Source organism: Diplotaxodon limnothrissa, linkage group LG20 (assembly GCF_057381915.1).
Source record: "Diplotaxodon limnothrissa isolate DT_005_m linkage group LG20, D_limnothrissa_male_GT1.1, whole genome shotgun sequence".
Lineage (NCBI taxonomy): Eukaryota > Metazoa > Chordata > Actinopteri > Cichliformes > Cichlidae > Diplotaxodon > Diplotaxodon limnothrissa.
This window is the reverse complement of record NC_140615.1, coordinates 33,375,410-33,388,489: the sequence shown is the minus strand read 5'-3', so window position 1 is coordinate 33,388,489 and position 13,080 is coordinate 33,375,410. Positions and strand designations below refer to the sequence as shown.

General features: G+C 38.3%; 1 protein-coding gene across 1 annotated transcript in view; it reads left to right on the top strand.

Annotated features, from left to right (window-relative positions):
- LOC146611299 (arf-GAP with coiled-coil, ANK repeat and PH domain-containing protein 3-like) overlaps positions 1-13,080 on the top strand; it is a 71,135-nt gene that overhangs the window by 50,495 nt on the left and 7,560 nt on the right. Inside the window, exons 10-18 of the mRNA XM_085343771.1 lie at positions 2,141-2,152; positions 6,433-6,545; positions 7,813-7,864; positions 8,161-8,261; positions 8,960-9,071; positions 9,437-9,645; positions 10,780-10,849; positions 12,593-12,687; positions 12,782-12,999. Coding sequence (XP_085199897.1) covers positions 2,141-2,152; positions 6,433-6,545; positions 7,813-7,864; positions 8,161-8,261; positions 8,960-9,071; positions 9,437-9,645; positions 10,780-10,849; positions 12,593-12,687; positions 12,782-12,999 — 982 coding nt within the window. The remainder of the gene's footprint in view (positions 1-2,140; positions 2,153-6,432; positions 6,546-7,812; positions 7,865-8,160; positions 8,262-8,959; positions 9,072-9,436; positions 9,646-10,779; positions 10,850-12,592; positions 12,688-12,781; positions 13,000-13,080) is intronic.

Here is a 13,080-nt window from a genome sequence, read left to right as displayed (position 1 = left end):
TACAGCTTTTCCTTATTAATTTTTCCCAGAGATTAGATTTTTTTTACCCCTTTTCCCTGTTTTCCTTTTTGTCATGCCATATATGAAAAAACTATAACAAAATCTCAAATTTGCAGAATAATATAAAGATGAATGAAATTCAGATTAAAAAACCCCCCACAAAAACATATAACAGAAGGAGTAAAATAAAATAGTTTGAAGGAGATAAATAAGAAAATATGTAATGGAATATTGTGAAATAAAATTAAATGCAATAAAAGTAAAATATGAACTAATTTAAATAGATAAAAGCTGATTATGATACAATAAATTGAAATAAAATATTTCAAATTCACTCAGGGAAAAATATACACAATTAAATTGACTTTCCAGTCACATTGATACTATATCACACCTCTGAGATCCAGTCTGCCACTTGGACCAGTTGATCTGTTGTGGCTGGAAAAGGATTAGACTTGTGCAGCTGAGAAATGTTTGATTAATCCCCCTAACAAACTCCAGGCATTGATTAAAGCATTAAAGCAGGTAGATTTAAGTGTTTTAACAGATATTAATCCTGCTGTTGTCTGCTGTGAATGGTAACTGTCAGCACTTTTATAAGCTGATTTATAAGCAGTCATGTAAAGTGCTGACTGTATGGGTTGTATTTTGGTGCCATAAAAAGACTCTAAAAAAAACTTGACTCTACCAACACTGTATCCTCTGGGTGTCTTCTGGCTGTAAATGGGTGAGATCTGTCACACAGAGGGTGCTGAGCCACATTGCCTGTGATTGTTTTGATCACAGGCAGATTGCCACGGTGGTCTGTAGTTCGTATAGAAGATGTGGACTTGTCTGCAAACACTTGCAGCTGAGCAGTCATGAAAAAGTGCAATAGAAACCAGAAGTAAAGAATAATAAACTAGCTAGCTATAGTGAACAAAAACTGCTATTAGTACTAGTGATAATAAGCTAACATTAGCATGCTAACAGGTGATAGTTTGAACTAACTTAGGTTTATTCCTTAACACAGGTTAAATAAAAATGTTTTTCAGGTTAAACATTATATCTCATCAAGTCTTTATTTTTAATTGGTTGCATAGCAACAAGTATATTGTAGAGTCAAAACACTGTCACCTTTAAGTAGAGCTGTCAATTCTTTGTGTTGTTTACCATTATTAGCTAACAACTATTTTAGCTACGATCCCACAATGTCATGTACAGAAACTCTACGGTTTCATAACAAAATACCAATCCTATTAAGTAGTATCTACTAAATACTACTTAATTGTTATTTTTTTATTCAGTGAGCTCTCATATTTAACATATTTTAATTGAGGTTCTTCTTTACTGTATTTTTTTTTTACCTTGTTGAACTATTTGCCTTGTTTCCTTTATTTTATTAAGCTATTGTATTTTCTTTGATTTACTATTTATTTTTGCTTCACAAATGTTTAATTTTGTTTTTACATTTTTCTATAAACTTTTAATGTAACTAAAATTGAGCTTTTTCCCCTTTTAAAATCCTCAATTGTCTCAAAAATTTGCAATTTTTTCTGTTGATTGTGTCTGCTGTGACACTCAATTTTCCAACTTTTGGAGTAAATAGAGTATAACTTACCTTGTTTATTTTTTTAAATTGTCAGTATTATTGGCTTTCTAATAATTTTCCCAAAAACAAAATCGACAAGGTTAGGCATGGCAGGCATGTTTAATAATTTACAAAGACTTATTTTCAGCATGGGTCTGGATCGTCTGGACCCCAGGATCAGTGACCATCTGTCAGTCAGCTCTGGTCAGCCTCCAGGCATTGTGGTCTGGGCTGAGGATAGACCCACAGGGAAGGGATGGGTAGCATGTGGGGCCAGTTATTGATCTGTTAGACACTAAGCTTCATCAAACATTGATCACCAAGGGGCCTGTAGTGGTAAATAAACTAGCTGAAACCGCACTGAATGAAAACATTTTGTTATTTCAATAGGTGTGTTTTGTTTCTCATTCCTAAAGTGATGGAAATCCAGTAATGAGGATAATCAGAGGCGCGCTGAAACTGAAAGATTAGCCTATTATCCTCATTTTAACCAGTCTGCTGTTGGTGGTGCTAATGCTCTCCTCTCTTTTCTTCTTCTTGTATGTTTCAAATGCCACCATCTCCTCCCAGACCCTCATGCAGGTGAGTATGCCTTCATCTGTCTTCCCATGTGAATTCTGTTTTTCTACTTCAAGCACCTCTTTATTTTAGTGTCAGAGGAGGCAGTTGCAGCTTAGCCCACAGTGTTAGCAGGGAACATTGGCAAACTCCTTTGAAGTTTTCTGCAGCTGTAGTTGGACTCCTGAAGCCTTGAGGGCAAGCTGAAGTGCATCCTGAATCATTTATACGAAACAATTAGAAACACTGAAGTTAGCTTGAAAGGCCTATGTAGAACCTGTCTCTTACATGGGCCTCTGCAGAGAGATCATGGTGGTGTACTAAAATAGACACCGGTCTAACATTTTACCACAGAATGTGCTTTTAAAGTATAATATAAATCAGTCAGCTTCTCTATTTTTTTTTTACTGATTCCCTGGGTTATTTCATTTATATACATTATAATAATTAATGTCTAGTTTCCCTGAAGCTCATTTGATGATTTGATTTGAGGGTAGGATGTTCAGCCTCTTTTACTGTCAGCTGCTTTTAGATCAGTATTGGCCTACTTTGTCATTTGGTCTCTTTTCTTCTTCATCACACTGAGCATGTGCAATAAGGTTTGTGTAAACTTACACAGGGCAAAGGGGCAACTGGGGGGTAGAAAGGGAGTTAAAAGTACTCCAACTGAGAACTGTCACTATTGCTGTGTGGGTACACATTGCACAGTGCAGATAGCTAAATGCCAGAGCCATTCATTTTTAACCACAGGTTTAATGGAGAAGTCCTGTCCAAGCTCTGCCTACTATCCTAGATTTAGGTAACCAGCGGAGTTCTGCCTGCTGCCCCTTATGCATCACCAAGTTTATTTTAATTATGAGGTGTTCCACATGGTTGTTTGTGATTTAGTAATGATGAAATATTTTCCTCTGTAAGTTGGTTACGTCACTCCAGTTAAATGATATTTTCCTTGAGAGCTTGTTAAATAAAAAAACAGAATTGTTTCTTAACTTATTGGCTTATTAAAATTCCAAGCAAAAAATGCAATAATGGCTATTCTTTTTTGTCCCGTTTAACATTTTCTGAAGTAATAGGTGCCCCAGATCTGCTCTGTGTAAATACTTTTCTCCTTTCTCAGATTAGATGATGTCCAAACACTCAGACCTCATTAGACAAATTTCCAGGTATTTGGGGAGAAGCTTTATTTCCACAGGAAAGTTTTCTTATAGCCCAGTCAGGGATTTAGGTAGCTGCTAATCCATCAACATCTGCTATTGAGGATGTTGTTAAAGCTCATTGTTCAATTAAAGCATTAACCTTAATGTGTGACCAGTGCCGTTCTTTGTTGTTGTCTTGTTGTGGTTGTTTCCTTCATGTTGGCATAACAGATCAGTTCCAGGAGACTGTTTAGTATCAGTTTAGTATTTTAAAGGATGTTCAGGAAACTTGTAGAAAAAACCAAGCAGGTTGGTTGAGGATTAGTGGGAAGTGGCTAAGCAGATGTCTTACAGGTATGACAGCAGTCAGACTGTAGTATTAATGAGAACAGAAGGATGCTGCAGATGAGTGATGACTGTGTAATCACTACAGCCAACTGGGCTCACCATTTGGTGTATTAGGTTTGCACACCAACCTGCGTACAGGAGCAGCAGGTGGATGAAGTATCAGGACACTGTGTTTTCATCATCCAGTGTTCCCATCTGTTTTTTCTTTTTCCTGCCTGCTGTTCCACATCAGTTTACATATTTGCTCGTAATACTTTGAGGCCGGCTGCTTGTTTAATAATTCACTGATGGTTTTTTTTTTTGGTCTGTGTGACGTTGCTTCATTAAAAATAGATGATCTTTGTTGTGGATTTGAAAGCTTGCAGAGTGCAGAGCTTGTTCAGTGTTTCCTCCAGCGTGCGGCGATGTGCAGGTAAGCTGTGTCGACTTGATTTCTCGCCGGCTTATCAGTTACATTTCAGGGATTTAAGTGGGCAGAGCTGCTGTCAGTGTGGCCGGTAAATCAAGCCTTCAGTTGTAGGATTTGTTTGGGGTCTTGGCTGGCTGCCTGTTGGATTCTCAGTGGGTCCTCTTCAGTAAGGGAGGTGTGTTTAGGGAGTTGAAACTTGCTTTTTTGGAGGGTCAAGAGCAGCTACAGGACAGCATAGCAAAGTCCGCAATTCCTCCACACCTCCCTGCCAGGGATACATTGGCAGCTGTATGGTAATTAGCCATAATCTGGAGGCTCACAGGGTGGCAGGCAGGTGGCTGTAGTGGAAGGCACACATGTCAGTGTTGGAATTACTCATCGGACTGCAGCAGCACAAAGCGTGAGAGCTGCAGCACGGAGACAGACATGCTTTTACTCTGAGGAATCCACTTTTCAGGAGCCGTTTTACAAGTTTTTTTTGTGCATTTTAATGTTATCGGAGCATTTGAAGCGTTTGAGAATGAAGATCTTTTGCCGGTTCGACCGTAGTTTGGTGGGTGGTTTTGCACACTATTCATCTTTATTCTTGTTTTCTATTACTTTAAAGGAAGCAGTGCTGGTAAATGCTTTGTGCTATAACATCCTGTCGCTTTCTCCCTTTATCTTTAGCTTACTTATTCTCTAACATAGCTGTCTCTTGGCACAGTCTCCGATTAAACTCTCAGTCATAATGCTCAGTAACACATGCGTACATGCGTATTAATGTTAAGAGCAATGGACACAGGAAAATGCAGTCATGCAGAAAAAGCTCAAATTCATGCAAACTTTGAACTGTGGATTTGCGTGGGAATTTTGCATCATCCATTTGTAGCAGGTTTATTTTGTCATCTCATTTTGGTTTCTGGCATGTGTTGTTGATTGGAAGCCTAATCAAAGGTATGTTTGCTATGTTTCATTGCTGTTTTTGTTTAATAAAGTTACTGTAAGTCTACCTGACTATATTTCATTAAACTTGGAGAAGTGGTGGAGGATGTGGAAAGAAATAACATGATGAGTTTTTCATATTAAAGAGTTGCTGATGTGATAGTTTCCTCAGGTGCTAGCCGAGATTTGTGTTGACTGGTTGCAGCAGACTGTGACTCCGTGATATCAATGCCTGTAGTGTTCTCTGTCTGTGCATGGGCTGGGCTAAAAGGGGGGTTCTGGGGTGTCACTGTCCACTCTGAATTGTCATGTAATTGTAACTATCGTTGAAAATTACATCGAAAGAAAGGATGTCTAACTTCCCTTTTTCTTGTGGAAAACTGTTATCCTGTAAATATAATATAACTAAGTATGTTAGATAATACTAAAAGTAGTAAAAGTTTTTACTTTAATTGCAAACGGAAAGCAACAGATTTGAGTTTGAAAGATTTTGAAGGACTCCTTCTTATGTACAGTCCTTTTTGAAAGTTTTGGGAGTTGGACAGATTTTATGTCTACTGTTTGTTGAAGCTTAGGCAGGAGGTGCGTACAAAATGATTATAAATGACTCATTTTTAAGTTTTCAAGTGCATTTGTTTGTTTTTTTGTTTCCTATGAGCCTCCATGAGTTGTTGGTTACTCCGCTCAAAGTCCCTGTCTCTGCTCTGGAATTCATTCATGTGTATATATTCAAAATGGGGACGTGTGTAATGCAGCAAGTTGTTCTATTATTTAAACAAGCAGCAAGAAGCTAATGGTGTGCATATCCCCCATTGTTATGAAACAGCAGAGTAGTTTGAAGGGTCGCGTCAGCAGAAACGCTCATGTGTTCTCTACATTTGAACAAGAAACAGCCTAAAACCCGCTCTGCTGGGACGCTTAGGTCTGCTATTTTCTCCGGGCTGCATGCATGCAAAGCTGAAATTTAATACTGGATAAGTTAATATTCTGTCCTGCTGCATATGAAATTACTTTTAAGAATGTAGGTTACCAAAACACTGAAGTTTAAATGATTTCTTCCTGCAACCCTTCAGGGCCTCGACTTGGCCTTCACCCCTGCATACCTGCTTGCTTTTGTTTTCCATTGGCCAGCGGTAAAGGCAGTCATGAAAGAGGCTGAAGGCGAATTTCACATGAATCACTGTGTTTATGTAATAATCTGCATCACAGTCACATCTGTTCCCAATGTGCCACAGAGTTAGTAGGCATGCAGCTTCACATGTGACCATTTCTACATCACACGAGTTATGATGATTCAGATGGTTTATATACAGTATGTATGCTGGTATTTGAGGAATACCTCAGATGCAGCCTCTTCACTACAGAAAAATTTTTGGTTTTCCTCATTTGGCCATTAACAGGTTAAAACGACACCCTGCCAGCAGTAAATAGGCCTTTGGCTTCCATCTGTGACAGACAGGATTTATTTTGCCCTTCTTCTCCTTCAGGACTTTTCCTATGACGAATCGAAGGTGGAGTTTAACGTGGATGCTCCTAATGGTGTGGTGATGGAGGGCTACCTGTTCAAGAGGGCCAGCAATGCGTTTAAGACCTGGAACAGGTAACTACAAAAATCCACACAAACATTTATGCTACGTAAGCCTCATCTCCTTTTCAAAGAGATCTGACAAAGCAGTTTTACTTTCATTATACAATATGTCACGCAATAAAGAAAAGTTTGGTTACCAGGGTAACCCCGGTACTCTGAAAACCGAGTGAAGTTTTAAAGGGAATATTTTAAGTCACAAAAATGACAAACTTATCGAAAGTACTAGTAATAATTTGGTGAAATGACGAGTAAAGAAAATAGTTAGGAAAATATCTTAAAAACGAGTAGTTATGGACGAAACAATAAACACAACCAAACAAATGGCATTAATAAGCAGGCTCAGTATATATTGCTCAATAGAATACTTCATAATAGGCAGGAACTACATGAAGGAAAAAGGTTAAGTAGAAATAAAGAAAATTCCTATTTACTAATAGGACTAGAATTTATTAGTAGTTCATTTTAATTACATAATTTAGAAAATATAATGAATTGTCTTTATAAAGTAAAATCTCAGATTCAATTAAAGAGGATAAAATCTTGAATTTCCAGTCAGAAAGAGCCTTGAAGATACATTTTTATTACCTTCCTTTAACATAGATGGGCCATTAAAGAGTTTCTTAATGCAAAACCTGAAGCAGAAGGAACAAAAAAATTATTCTAGACTAGATGCATAGTCATAGTTAATACATTTGTAAATAAATACATGGTAAATGTTTTATGTTATCTTTTATTAATGTAGGGAAATGTGTTCTCTGCATTTAACCGAGTCCTCAGTGGGGACCAGTTCTAGCTCATGCTATGCATAATGCATTAATCACGCAAACTGTGACGTCAATACATCACCAGGACCTGCTGGAGGCTTGCTTGACTCTTTCTCCTAAGCAAAGGATAGATTAGGAGAGACAGAAGCTGTTAAAGGTGAATTCATGGTGTTATTAAGATTTTATTAATATAGAGGGATGAATATGTTAGAGCAGCCAACCAAACTTTGATGGAGCCAGCCGAAGCTCAAAGGTTTGTTCTCTGGGATCAGAGCTTTTAACCATATGTCAAGGTCCTGTATCTCTTAAGGCTTAGAGAATCTCTTTATAAAACAGGAGATTTGTTTGGCTCCGTGATTTTAGTCAGTTATTCCAAACATAATCCAAAAAACAGAGGAGGTGACCTACTTTAGAAACTTTATAATACTACTAATAAAGAGTAAAATACCTTAAAAAGGTTGTGATGATGTGATGCATCCCATTTCAAATGTTTTTATTTCTCTCCCTCTGTCTAGACGGTGGTTCTCCATACAAAACAGTCAGCTGGTCTATCAGAAGAAGCTCAAGGTAAGTCCACTTTAGTCCATGTCAGCTTTCTTTAGGGATGATGTGGCTTGTGAGAATTTAGTAGTGCTGTTTATGGTGATCTACATTGAATTATGCATGTTAAGCAGGTCAGAGATTAATAAACATAAAATAAAAACTGCTCTGTCTGTTTTAGCCTGAATGCTTAACCTCTCGGGTCTCAGTGTACCCTCAGGGGGAGCCAACAGCTGGTCAGGAAAAATGTATATTCTAGAAGGAAAATGGCTGTTTTCTGTGTTGATGATATCAGGAATGAGAAGATGTTTTTGTGTTTGCAGGATTCTCTGACGGTGGTAGTGGAGGACCTCCGGCTATGCTCTGTTAAACCATGCGAGGACATCGAGAGGAGGTTCTGCTTTGAAGTCGTCTCCCCCTCCAAGTAAATAAGCACGATGCCATGATAATGATAAACTGGTGACCATACTGGGATCAATGGCTCAGATCACTGTGGTCTGACTATGGTGATCCTGTAACTTTTCCTCTAGAGACGCCACCAAGTCAAAGTGTGTCTGTGTCATGTTTATTTGTCTAGTAATAATCATAGACTGTAGCAAAGTGACCCATTGATTTCTGCGTTTTGCATTTTCAAGCCACAACATAGTAATTTAGCTGCCACCATGTTGTTTTTTTAGAGCCAGAAGTCATCATATTGGGATTAGAATTTTCCCATCAGAAGTTGTTCCTTGGTAATAATCTTAGCCAAAATTAGCACGCATCTATGTGAGACTTTTATAGCTGAAAGAGAAAATGATTGCACAACAATCAATCCTATCCATCCAGTTTAGGGTCATCAAGGGTCTAGATCCTACCTCAGTCATAAATACAGGAATTCAGGCCATATCTCAAATTTTAAAGTTACTTATCACAAAGTTTCAATTTACTAAGTATCTCTAAATTTAAACTCACATAAAAAAATAAATTAAATATTGACTGCTTTGTTCAAATCACTGCTGTGCAGGTACAGCATCAGGAGGTGGCTTGCTTTACTTTATTCTTTCTTAATCTGTGCTTTAGGTAATCATAAATATTACAACAATCCTTTTTCTGATTCATGAATATAATGTGGGCGTCTTTCAGGAGCTGTATGCTTCAGGCTGAGTCTGAGAAGTTAAGACATTTGTGGATTCAGGCTGTTCAAGCTAGCATCGCTTCAGCCTACAGAGAGAGCCCAGACACGTACTACATAGAGGTGAGTCAAAATTAATGGGAAAAAATGCTTGTTTATGGGATGTTTTTCCATGTTTTAATTCAAATATGGTACTTTTTATTCCACTATAATCTATTTATCTAACACCCACAGTTGCTCTATGATCAGTTAATAAATTATGCTGCAATGCCCTAGACTAAAATACCTGTTATAAAAAAATAGTCCAGTCGTAGCAGATGTTCCTATTAGGATATTTAAACTTAACGTTTTATCTCATTTGTTTAATCTGTAAAGTTTAATTCACATCGACACAACTCCACATACTTCCTCTCAATTTATAACAAATAATACTTTGTTTCACTAAAATTGAATGAAATTCCGTCCTAACTGATAGCATTTGTTTGTAGCATCTGGACAGAACAGCCTCTCCATCCACAAGCAGCATCGATTCAGCCAGTGAGCCACGGGAGCGCAGCGCCCGGGGCGAGACCATCCTGCAGCGGATCCAGTGTCTGCCGGGGAACGAGCAGTGCTGCGACTGCGGTCAGGCCGACCCTCGCTGGGCCTCAATCAACCTCGGCATCCTGCTGTGCATCGAGTGCTCCGGCATCCACAGGTAGAAAAAACGCCTGCATTATTCTCAGAAAAGTTTGGACAGGGCCATGTTTACTATACTATACCATCTCCTCTTCTTTTAACTACAGTCTATAAACACGTGGGAACTGAGTCCTCTGGAAGAGGAACCTTGACTCATTCTTGTCTGATAGTATTCCAGCAGCTCCACAGTCCTGGGTTGTTTTTGTCATATTTTCCGTAGGTTGTCACTTTTAGCTTAGCATTGGAGTCTGCCAGTGTCACGTTAAAGGGAAGGTCATCATAGTCATATTGACTTCCCAACAGAAGAAGAGTGTGAAAACAGCCTCTCAATGTCAAACTGCACAATTAAGCACGATAAGCATCTTTAGGGTGGACTTAAAGAATCTGAGCGCTTCCTCTAAACCTGCCTCGTGCTGTGTGGCGGCTGCTGGCTCTGAGGACAGGAAGAGGTGCCAGCAGCCTGCTAAAGTTGGGAGAGCACGTTCTGCCACACACGCTGCTGACAGATTAAAGTGCAGGACACTGCTTATTGGATCAGTCGTGCCTTGAGTGAGAGTTTTCACAGAGTGATAAGTCATTGAATAGCTGAATTCAGTGCTGGATATGATGTAATGCTGCTGAATGGAGGCACCATGTTTGCAGAAAGACACTTCCTTTGCACTTTTGTTTCATTCCATCACACTGTGGCGTCATTGAGGGTCGTTTTCAGGCGTCTGATCCCTTAGGAGTTTTGTTTATTTTGCAGCCACAATTTTCACTGCTTATGTAATCTCAAATCCCGTCCCTGAATGCGTGTGTGCCCACCTGTTGAATATTCATGCTCCTCCTTTGGACTGTTCTTCTCACAGAGAGATCAGACGTGGCCTCTTGTAGCTCAGTGCAGTTTTTTTCTAACGTGCAACAGTTGCCTAGATACCAGACAGTGATTTGCATGACATTAGGAGCCCGGGATTCAAATCAGGTCACCACACAACGCCATGGTGCATCTTTTCATATTAGAAGAATATAAACTGCTTTTTGTTTTGTCGAGCTGGACGCCATCTGCTGCTTTACAGTCCTAACAAAGTGAAATTCTTCCCCTTTAAGCACTAAACAGTTTGACTACAGAACATCAACAGCACATCTCTGGACTCTGAATATGTTTCTCTTGCAGGAGTCTTGGAGTTCACTGCTCAAAGGTGCGCTCACTCACGCTGGACTCGTGGGAACCAGAATTATTAAAGGTACAATTAGTCTCAGCTAAACAGCCATGGGGCAGTTTTTAACACATTACTAGAATAACCTGAAGATGAAAAATGGATATCACTGTCTTATAGCACTTGTTAAAACCTACTGTGACAAAAGGCTTCACAGTTTGGATGAAATCCCACATTAAAACACGAGTGTACCTGTTCAAACAGACAAACAGACCGTCGTGCATGCACACCTCCATAAACATTAAAAATATAAGATATGATAGTAAGTCAGACTAAAGAGGAACCTATTTGTTTGGCTTTTTCCAAAGCAGTATCCTTGTAACCAGCTAAAATGAACACCTTATTTGGAAAAAATGATTTAAAAACACTGAATTAACTGAAATAAAAACAATAATAAGACTTTTATAAAAGTAAAGGATAGTTTGCACTGATAAAATGATCTAAAACAGAGAAAAATACAGGAATTGTTTTGATCTTCAAAACCATTTATGAACATGTTTCTTGAGAATGTGATATCTACATGACCATTACTTAAGTATTTATATCGTAACATAATACGTTGTTATAAAATAACCCACTTTATATTGTATATAATGTATCAATGTAAAAAAAAAAAAAAAGGCTTCTATGTCACTAACACTAAAACAAATAAAAACTATTATAACTAAATAATATGAAACAAACTGGAAACTCCAGTTTGGTTCATAATATTTAGGCAAAAGTTGAAATTCATTAAGAAATTACAGAAAAATTTAAAATTATATTAACTGTGGTTGTTCGATAGAACGATATGTATCGGATGACGATATAAAAACGTCTATCGTTTCATTTTACGCTATCGTTTGTTTCAAAATAAACTGTTTACGGCAATATTTTTTCATTGTTTTGATGGTCACTGTAGTGACTATATTAATTTCTTAAAGTTCTCTCTTTCTCTTAGATTTAATATAACCACACTACAGACGGATTAGCGCCTGTTTTTATGCGTTGTCGTTAGCAACAACGACGGTAACAGCATCGCGTGTCCGCTTGTTTATGTACCACATAAACCTTTCACAATAAAGCTCAAGATACTGTTGAGACTTTTCAAAATAAACTGAATCACGTGAAAGAGCAGATTATTTACGGATGAGAAGCAAAAAAGAGCCGACAGGTGCTAAAAAATAAACCTTAGACTCAAACGTTAGAACAGGCTTTCCCCGCAGCACGCCATGTAATAAATACTCACAAAGAAAATGGCGGCCTTTACAACTTATGTCTAAAAATGTATAGTTTCATGCATCTGTTAAAACACTCGACTCCAGCTACATGACGCGCAGCTGGAAACACTTCCCGCAAGTCGAGCTGCCCGAGATTCACAGAATTTACAGAAAATGTTACATTTTTGTGATTTATGTCGTTATCGGGATGATAGAATTCTTATATCGGGATATGAGATTTTGGTCATATCGCATAGCCCTAACTGTGGTCTAAAGGCAACTACTCAAAATACACAAAATGTATATCAAAATGTTTCTCTGAAACCAATACGAGCTTTATGTTTGTTTAATTAGTTTAAAAACAGAAATGTTAAACCAACGGTGAGATTGTTTAGCTTAGATAAACTAGCAGTTTCCCTTTTTAGTTTTTATGCTAAGCTAGCAAGCATTTATATTTTACAAAAAGACAAGGGAGTGATCTGGGTTATCTCAGCTACCCTTTAGCAAAAAGCCCAATATAATTCCTAAACTATTACTTTAAGTTCCTAATCATTGTCATATTTCCTCGTAGTTGATGTGTGAACTCGGAAACAGCGTCATCAACCACATCTATGAAGGCTCCTGCCAAGAAAAAGGTCTTAAGAAACCATTACCATCCAGCTCAAGGTGAGAACTGATGAAGCGCAGCTAATCTGATCTATAAACATGTGACCTTTGAGGCACTAACATCAAAAGTCGTATGTCATGTGGTTTTGTTCAGGCAAGAAAAAGAGGCCTGGATTAAGGCAAAATATGTAGAGAAGAAATTCTTGAAGAAGCTGGGCTCCACTGAGATACTCATCAACGGGGAGAGGAAGTCGGAGCGGCGGTGGAGTGTGAAGAAATGCCGAAGACACAACAGCGCTACGACGGTGCCCAAAACACGGCGGAGATACCGACAGGAGCCTGGAAACACCTCCCCCTCCACCTTCTCCTCAGGTATGTCAGGTGAAATGCAGCTTAGCGATGTAGTTTTCCAGTGTTTTTCATACAAATTAGACACCATATAAAAGCTTTCTT